The sequence below is a fragment of the Phyllostomus hastatus genome, unplaced genomic scaffold (assembly GCF_019186645.2).
Source record: "Phyllostomus hastatus isolate PE091 unplaced genomic scaffold, TTU_PhHast_1.1 phas_contig_524, whole genome shotgun sequence".
NCBI lineage: Eukaryota > Metazoa > Chordata > Mammalia > Chiroptera > Phyllostomidae > Phyllostomus > Phyllostomus hastatus.
Window position 1 is genome coordinate 13712501 of NW_025333900.1, and position 23385 is coordinate 13735885.

Here is a 23385-nt window from a genome sequence, read left to right on the forward strand (position 1 = left end):
GTATTTGCAAGGCAGAGCAACACTTTGCTGCATTGTGGTGCTCTAAGTGGTGGAGGAATCAGAGAGAACAATGTTGCTTGCTTGGCTCTCACCCTGCTTTCAGTCACTTCTCTTGCTTCCCACAAGCAAATTGTGCCCTTCTAGTTGCTGCCCTGGTACTGATTCCCAGGTGGGTGGGCTTGTGTATGTTCTAGGACCCGATGGGCCTCTCCAGTGGATTCTCCTGCCACCACAACCCCCACAGGTTTTTACAGTTAGAGGTTTTGAGGCTTTATTTTCACATGCTGGGACGCTGGGCTGTGTGGTCTGTCTAACCCCCCAGTTGTTCCTCCTGGTTTATCTTCACATGAATATGGGACCACCCAGTCCACCAGCCACTGCCTTGCTACACATTCTCCCTACTCCAGCTGCCTGGCTCCACCCCTCCTCCCAGCCTGGATGAACATTTCTTCTTTAACTCCTTTGTTGTTAAGACTTCCATACAGTTGTTGGGTTGTTTTTTGTTTTTAAATTGGTTATTAGCCTTCTTTTGGTTGTGTGAGGAAGTGAAGCATATCTACCTAGGCCTCTATCTTCAAGAAACTTAATTTCTTTCATACAAATTTTTCTGGTGAGCTTACGTTTAACTTCTGATATAATAAACTACTTTTAACTACCTGCTAGACATTCATTCAAATATTGTCAACATTTTTTCTTTTCAGCACTTGACATAATTAATAATGGGCTGAATAACCTTGGTTGAATACATAACAAAATATGAACTAGCTTTATTTAATTCTCAAAGCCCAGGTCACAAACAAAAAGCAGTGAGGATCAAACATAACCATCTACAAGAGAGTCAATAGAGGACAATAGGCATGTACAGACCCACCCCTGACTCAATGACCTCAAGACTGAACCATACAAGTTCTCAAAAACATAGCTATCCATTCGCTAGTTTCATAGCACCAATCTTGCACACACTGTGTATGTTCCATGAATTCAATGTCAGTGCTGCTCTTGTGATACTCAAGAACACTCAATGATACCACCAAACCAATATTATAAGAAATGTTAAAAAAAACTTCTTTAAGAAAAGACCAAGAATATTAACAATAAAATGGTAACAACTACATGTCTATCAACAATTATTTTAAGTGCAAATGCTTAAATGTTCCAGTCAAAAGACAGCAGGGTTGAATGGATAAGAAAACAAGACCCTTGCATATGAAGCCTACAAGAAATTCATTTCAGATCAAAAGGCACACATGGGCTAAAAGTAAATGAGTGGAAAAAGATATTTCATGAAAATGGAAATGAATAAGAAAGGTGGGTAGGAATATTTATACCAGATGAAATGGACTTAAAAACAAAGGCTATATTAAGAGACAAAGAAGGACCCAGCAATTCCACTTTTAGGATTTATCTGAAGGAACCCAAAACACTAATTCAGAAATACATATGCATCCATATGTTTACTGTAGCATTATTTATCACAGGCAAGATATGGAAGCAACCTAAGTGGCTATCAATAGATGAATGAAGAAATGGTGCAGAAGAAATGGTGCATATATACAGTAGATTATTAGTCACAAGAATGAAATTTTGTCATCTGCAACAACATATGGACCTACAGGATATTATGCTAAATAAGTCAGAGGAAGAAAAATGCTATATTATTTTACTTATATGTAGAATCTAAAAACAAAGCAGAAAGAAACTCAGAACATTTTGATGGTTACCAGATGGGAGGAGGGTAGAGGGAATGGTGAAAAGGGGGAAGGGATAAAGAAGTACAAATTGGTAGTTACACAATAGTCATGGAGATGTGAAGTATTAACACAGGGAATATAATCAGTAATATAATGCCATGAATATACGGCTTAGTGGGTTGAGCATCATCCCACAGCATGAAAGGACATCAGTTCAACTTCCAGTCAGAGCACATGCCTGGTTGTGCATCAGGTCCCCAGTTGGGAGTGTGTGAGTAGCAACCAATCAATGTTTCTCTCACATCCATGCTTCTCTCCCTTTCTCTCTCCCTCCTCCCCTCTCTAAAAATAAATAAAATCTTTAAAAAATGATAACAATATTGTAATAATTATATATGGTGTCAGATGGGTACTAGATTTATCAGGGTAATCATGTCATAAACCATTTTGTAAGATTTCCTTGCCCCTCATGAAACTGTGTGCCAGTTTATGGACTACATTACCCTTATTGTTAAACAAGTTAGGGTTCAAAAAAAAAAAATAAAGATTGAATACCATGGGAATAGAAATTACATTAATGATAATGACAAAATATATTTTTATCTTTTTTAATATGTATAGTTTATCATCTATGGCAGTTTTGTTCATTTGCATGCTTGCTTAAATGCAAAGGGAAGTTTTCCTGAATGAGACATCACATTACTTGAAGATGCTGCAAAAATGAGGAGCTCTTACTAACTAACCATCCAGCTCCAATACTCATTATCTCCAAAGGGAACGAGCAAAGAGGGATTGTGTTGGGTAGAAGTGAGGGGAGAGGAGAAAAAAAGAGGGAGCCTGCTCATTTGCACTCCTATTCTAATTTCAAATATAAAGGCAACATAGTTTTTTTTATCTATTTCTCCAAGACATGTTGCTATTATAACTTAAAGGCTACACATAATGTACTTCTTTCCATCTATTTGTTATTCCAAGAGCCAGTTTGCTTTCACAGCAAATGATAACCCATCTACAAATGATTATCAGACATCTGGTATTTTAACTGTCATTAATTAGAAAAGAATCCATGATCAGATAAAATTCTCACTTTACATTTAACTGTCAAGATTTTATTTTCCTGAGGAAAGGACACAACCCACCAATTGCCATGGAGGAAACCAAGGGAGGCTTTTGGGAATGTGTATTCATGAAGATACTCAAATATAATTAAAGAGGAAACATCCTCACACACAGGCCATTTTTTTTTTTTTTTACTATTTCCCAAAGTTGCACGGACATCTTCCTTTGCCATCACATCATCAAACAACTCTAGAACCACATTATAAAACAGTGTGCTACAACACTGCAAAGCCAGATTGTGTTCCAATCAAAATTTAATAGTATCTAATAGAAACTCAATCAAGTAGCCCCCCCAAAACAGAATTCGTTCTACCCCCCAAAACTGCTAATAGAAATCTTCTATATTCACAATAGAAACTAAACATGCCTACTTGGACATATCTTGCAAAATAAGGAGAGGTATCCTCAACTCACATATCTGTCAACACTCACTTCTGTTGAACATTTAGAAATAAAATATAACTAGCAAGATCTGACTTCATCATCCCCACATTAGAACTTATACATTAACTCTGATAGCTCATGTTCTGACCTTGTTTGGTAACCTAAGGGCCTAAGAACCCATATTTATCATTTTTTATCAGGGTATTTATACATATGTATTTGTTTGAAACAAAAATGGAATTAAAAGAGTAAGGTGTATTATTTTTACATCTTTTCTTTCTAGAGCCTAGGTACTAAGCTTTTTAGAAGGAAAAAAAATAAAGAAATTCTTTTATATGATCCCTGACACCTTCTATGTAAGTAAGAAAAAAAAAAACAGTTGAAAAGTCTAAATTTTGTTCAAGTTCAGGGATAGGGCAGAGAGAGGGAGGTATACTGTCTTTCAAGTATAAAGTGTACAACCTGGCTAAACAGGTAAATTTTTAAGGATCATTTAAGATTATTGTGCAACAATTATTAATATTATTAGGGGGGGCAAGAAAAATGAAAGCGAAGTTTTATGAAGATTAATTCAAGTGAACATTTTTATAATGGAATTGGAAAATCCTTAGCTCCCTGGCAAAATAAAAGTAGTCATCTGCTGTACTAGTGTGTATTTTCAAGCAAATACAGAACCAAAACTCATTAGCTCTTTAAAAAATACACACATTTAATGGTCTGTTTTAATTCTAAGTAAAGCAATTCCAAAAATACAAACTGAACATCAGAGCCATGTGAACCACCATGATAAAATAAAAACAGACATTCACAATATTTACGTCTAAAGACAGTTCAGCTTAATAAATCATCTTCCAAGTATGCCAAAGAGTTACTAAAAATACTGCTGGTGTTCAGTTAGAATTAAAGGACTTTGGGGAGAATGAAATATGATACAAGTGGAGTAAGTAAGGTTACACGGGATTTACATTTTCCATTACCCCTAGATATAAACAAACATTCAAAATCAACACAAACTCTGTGTGTTATTCAAAATATTGCAGCTGCAGGAAAGGCAACTTTAAATTAATAGCTAGGGGGAAATCAAGTTTTGGTGGAGGTAAACAGAAGTGACAGTTTTTAATTCGCACTTTTGTAAAGCTCATTTATACCTGGCCAACCAGGAACCAAACGCAGGGCAACGAAGTTCTCTGCTTCTTTTGGCTATAATATGACAAGAAAAGATCATCTTTTGAAGATGTTTAAAGAAATAAAGCAACTTTCTTTATAAACAGTCAAATAATCAATCAATGGAATAAATAAGTACTAACCCACATTTTTACCACTCTGTAATCACTACACTTATATTTTTCATTTTGGCAGCAAATTCCCCAATTTTTAGGCTAAAATCCACCAATCACTTTTAAGAATACAATGAATAGCCACCAAAATGAGATAATTCTTCTGTTTACTCTTTGGCTAAAAAAGAAAACAAACAAAAACAAAAGAAAAATAAATCAGAAGACAACTCTAACACTGGTGATAAAAGAAAATGTTTTTTTTTTTACATGTAAAATAAAGTTATCAATTTAAATCTTGGTACATTTTATAAAAACAAGAGGTAATGTTGTAATAAAACAGGTGTAGCCCTGGCAGGCGACACACTGTTTGTTAACCCTGTGCAATAAAATACTTTGTTCATACTACACTTATTCAACATGACTAACAGTTACTACAGACATTTCAGGAATCTTCACGGGACTCCTATAGACTTACTGTTAAAACTGAGAGACATTTACAATCATAATGTGCCATGAAAACTTGAAAACGTCACTTCTAGTAGGAGATAATGTTCATATTATTTGAATTTGTTTTAGGTACTGAACAGCTGAGTTACAAGGACTGAAAGAGAAAAGCATCTAAAAGCCCATGAACAATGTTGTTCACACCCTTTTTCAGAACACACTAAACTCATCTGACATTTCTCTTCATACATAGCAAGCAACAGCACCCAATAAAAGCCTGAGAAGAAATGCTGCTGTGTAAATACTGCAACTATTCCTGAAAAAAGAATTATGGGATATATACTCCAAAGCTGCCCATTCCCATAATTTGTATTGCATAGGTCACATAATCACACACATATATATACACAGGTGTATATATATGCACATGCAAAGAATATATTAAGACGACAATGAAGTCTAGTCACAGAGCAATTTACAGGCTCAATATATTTTTTACATTTTGTTTGAAAGAAAATTTCAATATTTTACAGTCTTTTAATAGGCATTATATACACTGCACTTTATGAAATCTAAAAGGTATTGAAATAATTTTTTTCCAACATTTTGGTAACAAAACAGACAATTTTTTCAAATACTTGTGCTATCTAACTACATGATCTGTTTGCTGATACTCACTAATCACAAAATCTGACTCAATGGAATAATTAGAAAAATTATCTAACACCATGCATGGATTTGAATCATTTTTAATATCCTATCCTAGAAACATTCTACAAATCTTAAGATTAAAAAAATTAAGTCTCTGTTCTGATTTTTAAAAGATATCTTTTTATGACAGTATCCATAACATTGACAGGTACACACTCGTTAAGGCTAGTATCATCTTCTTTTGGGAATTTTTTGACTTTTTTAAAGAAACATAGTAAAAGCCAGGCTTCTTTAGGGTTTTGAACTGTACCTACAGAGAGTGAGAGTGCAGTGAACATAATGTTCAGTCCTACAGTCAGGACGCAGTTGCTCCTTCCCATTCCACAAGATACTGCACCTTTCCATCAAGTGTCACCCGACGCGCCAACACTCGGTATTTTTCACCGCATGCTATTCTACCTGCAGCACCAAAATAACTGGTAATGGAGTTTTTTAGATGAGTGAGCTGTAACTCCTGATCTGCTAAGTTATTCAAAATCTCTGTGTTGAGTTCATCAAATTGGTAATCCTCTTTGCCTTCATCATCTTTTACAATTTCTGAGTTCTGAGTCTGGAGTGCTCTTCTTGGAAGACGACCCCTTCTCCTCCGTAAATGTGGGATCGCAGCAGGCCAAGATCTTCCTGTTCGAGTTCTTTTTCTGGAGTCAGACAAACTATGGAAGGAAAAAGAAGCCAATGTTGTCGCTAAGTTTATAAAGCATCCAATGCACACAGAACATGTTCCCTGATTTTTTTCTATCACTCTGTCATAAGTATATACCCTGGTGACAAAAATTAGCCAAATCAAAACAATAAATGCTATATAAATGGATCACTGTTTGCCTGTGTTAGACTCCATCATCTTCTGTGGCTGGCCTATGAAGAGCTTTTCTTCCTTAACTATGTTCTATTAAGCTTAAAAGAATCACAGGAAATTTTTGAATTATGAGGCTGAGTTAAATTCTTACCAAAGGACCTAATAATAAGTCAGGTTTTGTCAATGGTTTTATCATTTAAAAAACACATATAATCACACACAAAAAAACTCAGTTCCTTTATTCAATGAGGCAACTATTTAATAAGCACCTACTATGTATAAGACACTGTTCCACATGCTTAAAGAGATTATAAAACTAGAATAAAGGGTGTCTGATTATCAGTTCTAGGCCTAGTAAAGTAATGAAATGAACTGCAATAAACACAAACTAGAAGTCAGGGTATACTGGGTGTAGCTCTATATAATACTGGCCAAATTCAAATCTCTTATCTTCTATGTTCTCTTAAGTAAAAAGGTTAAGCGAAGGGGTTGAACTAAATAATCTTTGAGGTCCTTTTTGCCTTAAAAAGTCAATGATTTTATGGCCTTATTAACAAAGGGAGAATAGAACATAACAGCTAAATTCAAAGACTTTACAATCATACTACATGGGTTAACATCCCGGCTCTGTTATTTTGAATACCTGCTAATCACACTATATTGGGCTTGTTACTTAACACCTTCTAAGTCTCAGTTTCCTTATCTGTAAAATGGAAAACACACACACACACACACACACACACACAAAACAAAAAAAAAAACAAAAAAAAACAGGACCTACAAATCAAAAGACTGTTTCCAGAATTATAAGACAGCCCTGGTCAGTGTGGCTCAGTTGGTTGGAGCATTGTCCTGTAAACTGAAAGGTCCTGGGTTCAATTTCTGGTCAGGGTACATTACATATTTAAATTGTAGGTTCGGTCCCCAGGTGGGGCCAGTACTGGAGGTAACGAATTGATACTTCTCTCCCTTTCTTCCCCTCTCTCTATAATCAATGAGCATGTCCTCAGGTGAGGGTAAAAAAGAAACTGACTAAGACAGTATGTAAAAAAACTTAGCATAATACTTGGTAAAAAGACAAAAATAGCGCACCTTACTATTATTCATGATTCATTTAAAAATGTTACATTTTAAGCTTTTAAATACTTAGAACTTTATATAATTTATAAGAGAAGTTCTTAAATTGTGAACAAAAATTAAACAAAAAATAATATAAAACTTGGAAGCTTATAACTCTGACCCCAAGTAAACGAAACTTTTCATAACTGATAATTACATTTGAGGGAAAAGTCATCCTTCTGAAGAGTTAGGTTAAATAAAATATTAAAGAAATCTGCTACTGATAAAAATCCTGAGCCTAAAAACCCTTTTACTATATTCCCAATGGTAACTTACAAAAATATATAATAATAATAACAATCAAGCCTTTCTAAAGCAAGGCACTCTTGTGTATTAAAAACATGAAAAGGTCTCTCAGAAAAAAAAGCCCAGCCTATAAACTCTAATACACCTCTCTTCTCTGTGCACATAGCACGTTTTCTAACATATTTGAAAATTTGAACGCTTGGGCTCTGGGAAAAAAAAAAAAGCAATTATTCAAATGAATATTAACCACCTAAGGAATCAATATATGGATTGCTTTTCAAAGGGTGAAAAACATACTTGTATCACTTTCAATTAGAAAAAAAATTTATTAATCACTTCACAAAGGAAAAGAGTCTACAGGAAAATTAACAAAAAATAAGAACATAAAATATCTACCCATAATGCCTGGCAATGCTAGACGAGGTAGTTTCTTTTGCACTGGAAGCACCCGTGAAATCCACATCTGAGGTATTGGATGAATGTGCAGTTCCCTCAGTTCTCCTGAGAAAAAAAATTAAATGGTAAAACGACTATAATACATAACAATAGAAATACTAATTTCACATAAAAGAAAATTCCTAGAATAGGAGAAAATAACTTTCTATTTACCCTATAGAACAAGGTAAATCCAAGGTAGGGTTCTCTGAAATTGGTTCCTTATCCTGGAAAAAACAAAAAACAAATAAACAAACAAATACACGCGCGCACGCACACACACACACACACACACACACACACACACACACACACAGAGCATGGTTCTAAAGTAAGCTGAAAAGTTACTAATCTCTCAGTTATTTCAACCACCCTTCTCTGAGAACATACATCAACATATTCTCTTACCAAAGGTGGCTCAGCTGCTTTCTGAATCATTTTTCTTGTATATGGACCAGGTGGACGACCTACAGATTTTTTCTTTCCTTTTTTTTCTATGCCATTGCTTACTTCCCTGAAATATAAAATTATTGTATATTTAATCTCTGCATAAAGAAGGAAAATGGATTATATACAGTCACATATCTACTTATATAATTAGGTTATACTTATGTTATTTTTATAATAGTAATATAAAATAACAATAAATTAGTTCAATCTACAAGTTTATTCAAATACATAAATAAAAAATTCTAATTTAAATAAATACTTCTTGATTTAGAGATATTTACACATAAAAGATTTAATAAAAATTTCTATAATACACTTATAAAAAATACATACCACTTAAAAATTTAAAAAAATGAAAAAAAACTATTTAGAATGGAAGAGTTCAGAATTCCTAAAAGTTCCAAGGATTTATTACTAAAAGTATTTAGGAATTCAGTAGTTAGCCTCATATAGCCAGGAAGTATCTATGTTAAAATATAATGTCTGTAAATAAAGGTTGCCTTTACATGTATATATCCAAATTTTATATATATAAAACTTGGAAGTATAGTTCTTGAATAATGCTCATCAGAAAGAGAATGAAGCCCAGGGTGTCAGAGGTAAAGGAGGAAGGAATCCTTCATATTGGGCAGTAAGTGAGTCATTCAAAGGGCAAAATAAGAAAGACCTAGAAAACCATTTTTGAAATATAAAGACAAGCCCTGGCTGGCGTAGCTCAGTGGATTGAGCGCGGGCTGAGAACCAAAGTGTTGCAGGTTCGATTCCCAGTCAGGGTACATGCCTGGATTGCAGGCCACGACCCCCAGCAACCGCACATTGATGTTTCTCTCTCTCTATCTCCCTCCCTTCCCTCTTTAAAAAATAAATAAAATCTTAAAAAAAAAAAGAAATATAAAGACAAATATCAAGCAATACCAAGGAATAAAGCAACAGTCAAGAACACCCCTAATTAGTACAAAAGAAGAAGAAAAAAAGGGTAACTATCAATATACAAAATATCTATTTTATTCAACATTATCATATAAAGGAGTAATAGGAATACCAAGATGTTCCCTGTGCAAAGGGGCTCACAATATACTTAGAAGGTGACAAATGTGTATACAAGAAAGCTAATAAAATGGGTAAAGTGCTATAAGAAAGTTACCCAGGAAAATTAAATTAAAACAAAAAGGAAAAATAATATACAATAGGCTGGAAGTGGTAAATGGAGAAAAGTAGGAAAGACTATCCCTCCAGATACCAAATTAAGATTGGGGAATAAAGGTGGAAGTATATATAAGTAGGGGAGCTAGAGGAACAAATCATAACTAAAACTATAATCAAAAGTCTCAAGCATAAGTTGGAGAGAGCATACATCTTTTTTGAAAGATGACCATATAACATTTATAAAAGACCAATCCCTAGATTAAGGAATAGTACTCTCTGATTAAAAGGACCAGTTCATACATGGGGCCCAGAAAGAACTAAGAATGCCTTTAAAGAAAGCCCAACCATTACTTGGTGGCATCAAATCACTTGATAGCTACCACAGATGGAGTGTCCTATTAAATTCATGATAGGAATGAGAAAGAAAATTTGTGCAAACCTCTTCCTAATTATCATATGGGCAACTGCTAGCAAATGATTAATAAAATATGTAAGTAATAAGAACGCATATTCTTTCCTTCAGGGCAAAAAAATCTTGATGTAGTACCTACTTTATTATAAACTCAAATGGATATGAAGCAGTGTCAACCCTCTGTAATTACATTTTCTTACTCTCCAAGATGACTACCTCATACCTTTTATTTGCTCCTCACACTTCCTTCTCAGTTATTTTTACCTCATTATTTCATTGAGAAAATAGAGGCCATCAGCAATAACTTTAGTCATCTTCTGAATGGCAAATCTACAAGAGAACCAGCATCTGTACCCACCTCCTTTTTTCACCCATTTCAACAGAAAGGTGTAAGTCCTTTCAAAGGCTACTCCCACATTTAGGCTCTAAAATCCCTTCCCTTTTGGCTTCTCAAAGACTTTACAACATCTTTGATTACCTCCCCTATCTCCTACACCAATCTCTTCCTTTCCACTGTATTATTCCTACTAGCACCAAAAAAAAAAAAGTTCCAATTAGCTTCCACCTATTAAAAAACGATCACTTGATTACTCCCTTATCCCTCTTCAGTCTCATTTGTCTACATCCCTTCACAGTAAAACTACTTCTGAGACTTGAAGAAACATTCCACTTTCTCCTTTCTCACTCAGAATTCTTAAAAGATTATTTCCTCTTCCTTTATTATTATCAATTTGGAACCTCCCTATGCCTCTTATTTGTGAAAAAGCCCAGTTCTGACATGTACATTGGGCAATGCCAGATTCAATCACACTTCTACCCACTTCAATCTGACTTCTTTCTTTACCTCTCAAAAAAATTGTGTCAAGGTCACTCACTAATAACAGAATGTTATCCAATAAACATTTTTCTCTCATCTTAATCCACCTTTTAGTAGCATTCAATACTGTTTAACACACCCATCTTTCTTGAAACACTACCTTCTTTGGTTTTCGTGACACTAAACATTCTTGGTTTCCTCCTGTGTCACCGATCATTCTTTTTTAGTCTCTTTCTTTTATTTTACCTCTTCCAAATCTCCAAATAAAATCAGTGCATTGTTCTGGGCCACAGTCTCTTCTCTCTTCTTGCTCCTTAGGTAATTTCATTCATTCTCACGGCTTCCAAATTTATATCATGTGTCCTGACCTCTCCTAAGTTCCTGACTTACACACCCAATTGCCTATACCTAACATCATCATCACTTAGAAATCCCCCTTAAGAATCCTGAACTCAATGAGTATGAAACAGAAGAATGCTTCATTCACCTTGCCAAATTGTTCTTTCAGATCTTAGTAACAGACACCACTACTCACCAGTTGCTCAAGTCAGAAATCTAAGCATTGTTTAACTTCATTCTTCCCTTTCTTTCATAAATTTAATTCATTTACAAAGCCAATAAATTCTGCTTCCAATAGAGATCCTCAATCTATTTTTTTTCCACTTCACTGTGACTACCTACCACTGCACAAGCAGTATCTTACCTAGACAACTTCAAGGGTCTTAATTTAATTTTCTCTTGCTTCTAGTCTTACCTCTATACCTATCTTTTCCAAAGAGGTATTTTTAAAGGATAATCCAATCCTCACATCTTTAAATAGTTTCCCATTATTTGTAGGAAACAACCAAAAGTCCTTATGATACCTGAAAGACTATATAATCACACCCCACCCAACCTTTACAACACTTGATGCTACTCTCCAACCCTAATTCTTACCTCAAAATCCTCCTAAGAGTTCCCAGAACATGCCTCACAGCTTTCATACTTGCTATTTCTGCTACCTAGAGTATCCTTCCCTTTGTTCTTCACATTATTAAGTCATCCTCATTTTTAAAGTTCCAATGCAAATAGGCCTCCCTCAATCCTCCTTCCTAAATTAACTAGACCCAATTCTCTCTATCCATCCCAGTATAGTCTAAATCTGTATGCTATTTCCAAAATGGCACTAGCATGATCTGTAATTATTTTATCACTTTCTTTCCCACTACAATGTAAACCCCATCAGGGCAGATAGGAAGTCTGTCCTGTTTTGTTATTATATCCCCAGTACTTAGATAGTTTAAGAGGCTTGATAAATGGAATGAATAAATGAGAAGTAAACAAACAAATAAACAGGCCAGTACTCAAGCTGTTTGCTAACCACATCAATCGGGCTTATTCTTGGAAAACCTAAGATCTAAAATAAATAAACATCTAGCATTAACTCTTTGTATCTTGTCTAAGCAAAAAATTATAAACAGTAAAACAAATCAGGGTAACTACCACTTGTACTTTCAAATATACTAATGAGACTAAATGACACACATTTTTAGTTACAAATAAGCTAAAGAAAAAAACTAAGCCACAGAACAACTTTTACCTTGAATCAGATATAGGTTTGGATGCCTTTCTGCCTTTAATTTTAAATTCATGGGATGTTCCTTCAGGTTCTTTCTCTGCTTTGAAAGCCACATTTGGTGGCACAGGAGGAACACGAATTCGCAACCCAAACAAATGCTTCTTCTTCTTTATTTCCTTCCCAGACATAAACCTAAATTTTTAAAAAAATTAACTAAAAATTTTAAAGCTGAACATATATACATGGCAGACCATAACTCAACTTTCAGATATAAAGCCTTTATACATGAAAGTCCACCCAATACTCACTCCTTCCCCTTGCTTTCCTTGATTCTTATCTGCCCCAGGGCCAGTCCACAGTAGGATATGATGGAAGAATAGGGAGGGAGGGATAGGATCAGAAGGAAGAGGGAAGACCACCCGTCTACCTTCTTTTTAAAACATGGCATCTAACTTCTTAAAGGAGAGTATAGAGTGTTAGCTCTCTAGTTCCAGTATGTTTTTCCATATCTTAGTGCCTTCTGTTAAAAATATCTCCAAAAAAAAAAAAAAAAAGTGTAAGAAAAGAAGAATTGTATTTGAGAATGTATCTGTGAGAAACTGTGGCCAGAAAACAATAGGTAATAGCATGGTTAAAGAAAGTAGGAAACCAGTTCTAGAAGCCCAGAACATAAAAGGAATATCTAGTGTGTCAGATCTAAAATTGGAAATAACGTGGAGCAAAGAAATGTTATTTCAGTGTGGGCTTGGATCTCTGAAAAACATGCCCTTCACCATTCCCAAAAGCGTTTAAGGTCCTTATTCCAAAACACTCCAATCTGTCTGAGCTCTGCCTGTCTAGCCACAGAACCACCATTAAATGCTTGTATTGTTCTTCTTTTATGCAGGGGTGAAAAGGGGGAAGCTCCCATTTCTTCTATAATACGAACACATGTATTTCTGGAACCCTAAACTTACAGAATTCATTGTCCCATGAAGTATTTTTACCAACACAGTAACTGCTCAGATACTTTATGGCTTTTTGAGCTGGTCTAAAGATCTAGCTGTTAGTAACTATAACATTTTTTTTAATGAGGAAAAGCATGCAGTCAAGTACAAAAACAGCAACTTGTTACAGAAATTTTACAATGTAACTCAGTGGTTGGAGGCAGCATAAACATTTAAAAATGTATTTCTATTGTATTTTGAAAATATTTTTAAGAAATATAGATATGCTAGGTTTTTTAAACAAAGGAAAGATCCAGATAAGAAAATATTAAACAATATAACTTCATTATCAAAAACTCAGACCACTAATACTACTTTTCTATAACTGATGGCAATAATTAATTTTAAAACCATAAGAGACCTCATTTAAAAACCCGTATTCTCTCTACCATATATTCCCCTACTTTCTGCATATTTCCACCGGCTAACAAGATTTTATTTTACTTTCAGTAGAGTGCAGTATAAAAACAAGTCATTACTGACTACACTTTTTCAAATGAGCAGGCCAAATTCCCCTGAGACACTGATATGTCACCTCCCACACCCCATTCCTATAGGATTGCTCTTCCCTTCTCCAATCCTTGAGAATCAGTGCTGTACTCTAACTGAAAGAGAATAGGAAATTAGAAATGTTAACATTGTATGTATTAGTTCTATACACAAATCCCACAATTCTTAAACAATGTCATTATTCTTATACTTAATAAATGTCTCCCTCATAGGGATACATAAAGTAAATCAACTTACATTGTCTTGTAATCATTTAATGCCTCCAGAACATGCTCGTATCTTTCAGATTTTGGTGTGTCTGCCAGCTGTGAAGTATCAAGAAACAATTTAACATAGTATAATTTCATCAATTAGTAATACACAGGTGCTAGGTAGAGGCAATGTAACACAAAAGAGAAGTGTACTGACTGATAGAAGATCTAAGTTTGCTTAACCTCTCAAGGCTTATTTTCTCATCTATAAAAAAAAGGGGAGTATAAATCCCACACAAGTTACTTTACTAGTAATTGTAAGGATTAAGTTATATGTCTGAAAGAATTATTGATATAAGCCATGTAACACTACAAAAATGAGGTTATCATTAAATTTTTCATTTTATAACCTAGGAAAATAATACATTTGAATTATAGTAATATCAACCATTAAAAGCTTCTAATAGATAGCAGATATGAATAATGAGGAATATAAAAATAATAAACATAACATTTCACTAACTGTACTTCTAGTATTAGTACAAACCGGTAATTGCTATAATTTTTAAAACTGTACAATGTGGGGCCTTGACCCATGCGGCTCAGTTTGTTGGGCATCACCCCACAAAGTGAAAAGTATATATGGTTCAATTCCTGGTCAGGCCACATGGTTGAATTACAGGCTAGGTCCCCATTTGGGATGGGTAAGAGAGGCAACCAATTGATATTTCTCTCCCTTTCTTTGTCCCTCCCATCCCCTCTCTTTAAAAAATAAACAAATGAGCCCTGGCTGGTGTAGCTCAGAGGATTGAGCACGGGCTGGGAACCAAAGTGTCCCAGGTTCGATTCCCAGCTAGGGTACATTCCTGGGTTGCAGGCCATAACCCCCAGCAACCGCACATTGATGTTTCTGTCTGTCTGTCTCTCTCTCTCCCCCTCCCTCCCCTCTCTAAAAATAAATAAATAAAATCTTAAAAAAAAAAAACAACAAATGAATAAAAGTCTTTTTTAAAAAGTTTTTTTAACTGAAATTTGGGGATTTCATTTTATAACAATTATAGACTCCACCTAGCCCTAAAACCCCAATTGGCTCAGCAATTATTTTATCGTCAAAACCATTTTAAAATCTAACTAAATTTGAATTAAATTCTATAAAATATTCTATTTTGTTTCAAAAGGGTTTCCCGCAGACAGTCATTTCTGTCTCTTCAGTTTAAACACTGTGGCACCAGAAGGGGGGGTGGAATCTAAATTACAAAAGGGCCACTCTCCATTAAAGCCACAAAAAAATAATAATAAAAAAAACAAACCAAAAAACCCACAAACAAACAAAAAAACCAAACTTCCAAAATATCACAGCTGACTTTCAAAATTCTGCCACGTATGTTATTTATCAGTTAAAACTTCCAAACCTCAGAACTGCTTCTAGTAAAAAGAGCAAACAAATTTGCCAAAGAGAATGCTGGAGGTAAAAGAGACTTGCAAAGTCATCTACAACTCTTTATTATTTAACATATGTAGAGATTAAATGCACTGCTCAAATTCACAGGGCTGGTTAGTGAGAGAGCTAGACCCTAAACCCAAGTGACAATAAATGCATTCATGCACCATTCACTGAGAACCAACCTGTGCCAATATGCTGAATGCTAAAAAAAAAAAGGGGGAGGAAGGGCAGTTTTGTGCTCACTCCTCCATATCATTCTACCATTTCCTCCTACTGTAATTTATGAAGTGTCTAATGATAAAGAATTTCTATTAAAGCAAAAATAACAGAATCAGACTTTAAAGCTTGAAAGAGACTTTAAATGTCATTGAACCTTGGCTTAACTATTACCATTGATGAAAGCTGATGAGGCACCTACTGAGAGAGCCCATTCCATAGGTGCACGAAACTTTCCTTCCTGGAATTCTTCTATTCCCTCTTTTATAAGATAGTTCTTCAAATATTTGACAGCAGCTATCATGTCTAAGTATAAGATTAGGTTGAAGTTTTTAGCAGCAACACCACAAAAGTATTTCATGTTAAGCATTGGCTAACTAATTCTATCTTTCCTCATCCTCCCCCCATCCCCACCCCAACTCTAAAATCTGATCAATGAAGTTCTGTCAAATCAAGTATCCCCTATCATACATGCTTCTTTCGTACTTTTTGTATATTTAAATCAAAGAGCAGAACTTTGTAACTTGTTAATCTGATTTTGTTTGCAGCTCAATGTTCAAAATGATCTTTTCTCTTGATTCTGTCATAGTGAGAGTAGAGACAAAGACAGAACCTGGGGCTCTCCATGAGACTCTCCCTCAAGAATATTTCCAAGCCACTTACTACTTTTGTTACTATAATTCAATTAGTTATAAATCTACTTAATTTTTACTTTATTCACATTTCATTATCTTATATGAAACTGAGTTGTACTGTGACTACATCATGCCCATACCAGTTTTGCTAATCGTGACAAAAGGAATTCAGGGTACTGGATGGTGCGGCTCAGGTCCCTAGTTGAGGGCACTCGAGAGGCAACCACACACTGATGTTTCTCTGCCTCTTTCTCCCTCCCTTCCCCTCTCTAAAAATAAATAAATTATATTTTTAAAAATCTAGGGTATTTAACATGATTTATTCTAATATAGCAGGTGTTATTTTCTTATTGCTTCTTAACTCTTCACAAACTGTGTATTTGAAAAATCTACTCTACAATTTAGCTGACAACCAACAACAAAACTGACTTTCTAATTTCTCAGATCTACTCCTTTCTACTTTTTAAGAATCGCAATGAACTATTATCTTTCCTTTAGTAATTATTTTCTATGGTTCTCAGAAATTTTATCTGGTAAGTTCTTTAACACTACTGCTATATTTCACATAGGACTGTACTTCAATTCATATAAATGAAGGGATCCCATTCTATATTTTGAAAACTAAGAGTGAAACTATTATAGTGTAAATCAAATAATCTGTATGAGAAGATAGCAATCTCACACCGTGCTTTTACTTTCAGGGCTTTGTATATTTCTGTACAGATATAAATGCTATTATGTACAGTTCCAACTCTTCCACTTCAACAAAATACATCCTTCAATTTCTCACGTTGAATTCCATGCCACACTGGCTTAAACAGGACAAACATCTTAAGTAATTTGTATAGAGACATATACGCTGTATGCTACCATATAATATTCAAGGCCCCACGTATTTTTGTTAACTAGATTTCTTAATATACTACCTCTATTATGCTACATTTTCGTCTGGCCAAAACATCATTTCTGCCACAGTATTTCATTTAAGTTTTACCTATGTTTTTTTCCCCTACATCCCTCAAAAGTGAGATACTCAACACACTGTTAAGATCACCACAGTTAACAGAAAAGTAACTGTCCTCCCAGAACTAGAATTTCAAATCAGATTAGGAATCAAAGACAAATGATAACAGGCAGATTCCATAAAGTATTAGTATCTCATTTTAACTCCCCCCCAAAATCTGTTATAGGAGCAATGCCTCATTCTAAATAAAAACCTTAAGCAAGCTTTACTTGGGGTCTCAAATGTTATATCACAAATTTTTACTAACCCAAATAAAATATTTCAAAACATAGTTTTCTAAAATAGCTATATTCAATCTGTATCATCAAGTCACTAACTCTCAAAGATATAAAAAACAAAACCAATAACATAAGGAAACATATCAAATTATATGTTCTAGAATATGTTCTATAAGTTTCAGCTTCTCTTCACAGAAATCATAAAGTAGTCAAGTGAAAAAATATACACGCTATATAAATGTTAAGTTTGCCTTTCAGTATGAAAGGATATATTCTCCAAAAGTTTAGTGTTTTTGCAACTTCTTTTTGTCATTAAAAGAGGTCACAATACTTCCTTTATACAATAAAAAAAAGCAGCAGCACAGAACACTAAACAGATACTACTGTTGCTCTAAATAGAAATGTAAATAATTACTTATATGGCTTCTCAACATAGAAATACCGTATGATTTTAGCAGAAATGTAAATAATTACTTATATGGCTTCTCAACATAGAAATACCGTATGATTTTAGCCCACTGTCACATGTAAGTATGTTATAATGCAGGTCAGAAATGATAAATAGGAGTACGTGTCTCCCTGTGACTAGGTGTCCAGTATAAGTATTTAAACAAAATGCCATAAAAAAACTCCTCAAATCATCACAAGATTTTTTTTTCTTTTTCCTCAATGGAATAAGGGAGGAAAGCCCATATTTGAGAGAGTAAAATCACAACTACTTTCCTGCTCTGTCATTTCTGAGGAAAAACTTTTAGAGTAAGTTAAGTGCCTATGTCATATAGTCTATAGTATGTATAATAAGAGTTGATGTTCAAAACAACCCTTGAGTACCCTAAGGTACTCAATTAACCAATAATATATGCGTAGCATACTGTATTTCCCATATTTTGAAAGTAATTGCTACTTTATAAAATGTTGAACACAAATATAAACAAATTTCTTTTTCTGAATTAGTGACAAAATTCAATTTGCAATTCAATTTCAGTTAACTAGAGACTTATTTACTATTTAGTAATCTAGAATAATTTCTATTACTACAAAAGTTTTTTAAAGTGAACTAAATTGAAATAACTGAATAAACACTACCAAGTCGCATAAATTTTATGGTCTCTTTATTATATAAAGATGTAGAAAGTTACCCTGGCTGGCGTAGCTCAGTGGATTGAGCGTGGGCTGGGAACCAAAGTGTCCCAGGTTCGATTCCCAGCCAGGGTACATTCCTGGGTTGCAGGCCATAACCCCCAGCAACCACACATTAATGTTTCTCTCTCTCTCTCTCTCTCTCTCTCTCTCTCTCTCTCTCTCTCTCTCCCTCCCTCCCTTCCCTCCCCAAAAATAAATAAATAAAATCTTTAAAAAAAAAGATTAAAAAAAAAAAAAAGATGTAGAAAGTTAACAAAGAATTAGAACCTAAGTTTTATCTGTAAACAACCAGACTAAGAAGTCTGAACATTTTCTTTTCCTTCTTTTGTAAATGCAAAGGATGAACAATGAGAAATGATTTGAATGATTGTTCTGATAATTTGATGGCTCAAAATAAAATGCAAAAGCACTTCACAACAGTAAAAATATTTTTGTTATAAGGTTTTGATTATAATGTTTTTCCTAATTTTAAATAAAAAGAAAAACACTTTCCACATTGTCAAAGAATAAAAAATTCAAACTTCCTGTATCTAAGACATTATCTCACAAACTACAGAAAATGAAAATTTGTATCTATTGCTGAAATAAATTTCTTCTGATATGTATCAGAAGTTTGGCTGGAACTGAGATACCTGAAATTCATAAACTGAACTCATTTCTTTAAAAATAGTCTAATTGTGAGTTTTATTGTTTTCTATTCTCAGCCTCTTAACTAAGATATAAATACTTTATAAATTTACTTTCTCCTCCTACATTTTCCCCCTAATCAACAGGCAACATATAAGAGGATGAAAAGGGCCAGTCTTGATAACCTTACTGGAGTTATTTCTCCCTAAACTAAAAATAAAATTCTACTTTAGATGTGTGGCTTATACATGTGCCTTAGTTGCTTTTAATTAAAACAAAACAAAACAAACCACATCAAGTAGCTAATAGTTAGGTCTAAAACCACTTACCTCTCCAGGGTGCAATCTATCCCAGTTTTCATTAATGTATGTCATAAGCTCAAGTTCAGAATCAAAGTATTTCTTCTTGTGAATAACACTTAGGTTGTAAAGGCATAAGTGTGCTATATCTACCCTGGAATCCAAAAGTAATCAAAATATACAAAAACAATGTTTTTGGTAATTGTTTAAAAAAAAAAAAAAATCACACAATTTTTTATAACACCACCAATTTGAAAAATCCAATGTGGAGTATTTAGGTGAACAGAGGGTCAATATTCTAAGTGATATATACAATGTAATAAATCATTACACTGAAAATTACTGGAAAGCATTTACTAAACATTTAGTTATCCTGAAGTAACTATAAACTAAAGGTATTTGAATAATTTCTTAAAACGCATTCAAAAAGAATCTGACTCCAAAACAACTGGATAATGCTGTATAATACTTACACAATAAAAAATTTCATGTTTTCATTACCATATATAAACTACAGCATAGATCATACTTTATAGACTTTACCACATGCACAAGTGGTATCGTTTCCTAAAATATATAGAACATTTAATAAAAATTTCTAAGTATGTACTACAGTAGTCCTCCTTAACATAAGTTTTGCTTTCAATGTTTTAAGTTACCTGTGGTCAATCACAATACAGAAATATTAAATGGAAAATCCCAGAAATAAACAATTCCTCAATTTCAAACTGTGCACCGTTCTGAGTAGCATAATGAAATCTTGTTCCACCCCACTCTGTCCCACCTGTGAATCATCCTTTTGTGTATCCAGGTTGTACACACTACCTACTCATTAATCATTTAGCAGTCATCTTGGTTATCAGATCAACTGTGACAGTATCTCAGTGCTTGTATTCAAGTAAACTTTATTTTACTGTACAATGGGCACAGAGGTCAAGAGTAGTAGCGCTGGTAATTCACCAAAGAGAAGCTGTAAGGTGTAGTCATATATAAGAAAAACTGTAGTATAATATAGTTTGATTCTATCCACAGTTTCAGGCATGCACTTGGAGTCTTGGACGTATTCCCCACAGATAAGGGGGTACTACTGTGTAATATTTTATCATTAAATCCTCAAAATTCATCATATTTCTCATGCTCCAAAATTACTACACTGAAGCAAAAACTGGAGTATTTATAATAAGAGCTTTCTCTTTTACTATATGCTATTCTAAAGGCCCAAAAGAACTAGAAATGTGAATAAGAGTTTTGAAGATCTAAAAAATATTTTTAAAAGTTGCATTTTATATCATTAGTAAATAAATGGCCTTATTACTTTAGCAATAAAACTAGATAATCATTAGTGAAGATGACATCAGGTTTGATGATAAATAAAAGAAATAAAACCAGGCATAAAGAAGATCAAATTTTTATTTAAGCCAAGTAAATATATATATAAAGTTGCATCATGTAGGTTTAAGAATACAACACTTTTGTTCCTTAACAGAAATGTCCTTACTTACCACTGTAATGGTAGACGTTTGAGGTATTCAGGTCCAGAACTGCAGACAGAACAAATAAATGTATAAAACCTAAAGAAAAAGGAAAAGTTATATATTGAGTAATCAATGGTATACATAAATTATTTATCAATTAAAGCTAATATTCAGCAAATACATATCCTACAGAAAGAATAAGGTGACATAAGGAATGATAGAGCAAAATATAATTTGAATTATGACATTGTCTGTGATTTAAAGAATTTCTTTTCCAGTAATGACAAATAATGAAATAGTTCATATCAGGGGAGAACAGACATTCCTTTTTTAACCATTAGAAACCTTCAGAGTTCATACACTGATTCATATACAAGCATACTTTACTAAAGGCTTGTGTGTATCAGGAATTGTGGTGGCTACTCATTTACATTGTTACATTTAATGCTTAAAACAATCTGGTAAAATAAATCCAGGGGAGACAAGTTGACCTTCCTAAATTCAGAAAGATGGTACATGGCATAAGCCAAGATTTAAAACCAGGTTTTCTGATGCCAAGTTTAGTGCTCTATCTTTAATTTTTCTTAGAGTTCTCTCTGTTATTCTACATTCTCCTAATCCAGAAATCACATTAAATCTGTTTTAGAAATTCTTTAAATCTGAGGTATAAACTGTGTGTATCAGGTTCTTTCGTCTTTTCCAATTTTCTGTCAAATGATCCCTCTGAGATTCTTTAAAGGAAGATACCAATGAGAATAAGTTAGAGCACTGTGGGGCAATATGAGCAAATGCAATCACTAATCAAATACTTAAATGCTTTCTGGAATAACATCCAAAAGTACAAAAATTATGTTATTTTAAAATGATATATAATTTAAGTATATTATTTAAAATTTTCCCTCTAAAGTGTCTGCTTTACAAATCATTGTTAAAACTAGACATCTAAAACTGAAAATATAACCAATTAAAAAGCTAAAACAAACAAATTAACAAACAAACAAAAAAGAAAACAACAACAGTGAAGTTCAAATGCCCTTCTCACCTGTCTCCAAATAACATTGGCTTTTGAAGGCATTGCACACAAGCCTCATGAAACCACTGCTTACATTTGCAGCACTGTAGCATCTTTAAATACCAGCTATAAGAAAAAAGATTAAAATTACTACCTTTTAAAATGAAGTAAATGGTTTAAAAAAGAAGAGAGATACTGTAGAATCTGGTTCTGCCTATAGTATCACATTTCTACTACACTTAGTGTTAGCTTTTTTCTTTCCCAAAACGGTTATTAATATTGACCATTTCATCACTCTCTTTTATTCATGAGGACTAGTAAGTTCTAGAGAGACATATCTATTTTTAGTCAACAAATGCATAGTTCCTACACTAGTAAAAGATCTACCCTGGGCCCTGGCCAGATGGCTCGGTTGGCTGGAACATCATTCTGTACACCAAAAAGGTCCAAGTTTGATTCCCTGTTAGGTGCGTAGAGGAGGCAAATGATGTTTCTCTCTCACATTAATGTTTGTTTTTCTTTCCATCTTTCTATCTATCAATCATCTCCCTCCCTCTCTTCTAAAATCAATAAACACATCCCCCAATGAGGATTAAAACAACAACGACGACAAAAAAAAAAAATAAATAAGCCTGGGATTTCATATCAACACCACACTCTAGAAGAGATTAAGTTTCAGAGGGTACTAATATGCACAGCTGTTTGCTCCATATACCAAATGGGCATAAGCAGCTTTACATATTCATTGTGCTTATATTATGCTTTCCACTAAAATGGAAAGAAGTACAGTTATGCATGGCATAACAACATTTTGGTCAACAACAGACCACATATACGTTAGCAATGTATATGGGCTATCATATAGCCCAAGTGTATACCATCTAGGCTTGTGTAAGTATACTCTTATATCACATCACACAATGATGAAATCACCTAATGACGTATTAGTCAGAAAGTATCCCCGTTGTTAAGTGGTATACGACTATATAGTAATTTAATA

General features: G+C 33.9%; 1 protein-coding gene across 4 annotated transcripts in view; it reads right to left on the reverse strand.

The window, feature by feature from the left end:
• Window positions 1–4318: 4318 nt before the first annotated feature.
• Window positions 4319–23385, reverse strand: part of MTF2 (metal response element binding transcription factor 2) — a 67371-nt gene continuing 48304 nt past the window's right edge. For 3 of the 4 annotated variants that reach the window (XM_045847154.1, XM_045847153.1, XM_045847150.1), the window contains 9 exons: window positions 22416–22511; window positions 21401–21469; window positions 19929–20052; window positions 14339–14406; window positions 12627–12797; window positions 8631–8736; window positions 8397–8449; window positions 8184–8288; window positions 4319–6279 (listed from right to left, as the gene is read on the reverse strand). In XM_045847154.1, coding sequence (XP_045703110.1) covers window positions 5922–6279; window positions 8184–8288; window positions 8397–8449; window positions 8631–8736; window positions 12627–12797; window positions 14339–14406; window positions 19929–20052; window positions 21401–21469; window positions 22416–22511 — 1150 coding nt within the window. In that variant the 3' untranslated portion in view covers window positions 4319–5921. The remainder of the gene's footprint in view (window positions 6280–8183; window positions 8289–8396; window positions 8450–8630; window positions 8737–12626; window positions 12798–14338; window positions 14407–19928; window positions 20053–21400; window positions 21470–22415; window positions 22512–23385) is intronic. The other variant, XM_045847152.1, reaches the window with a different exon arrangement.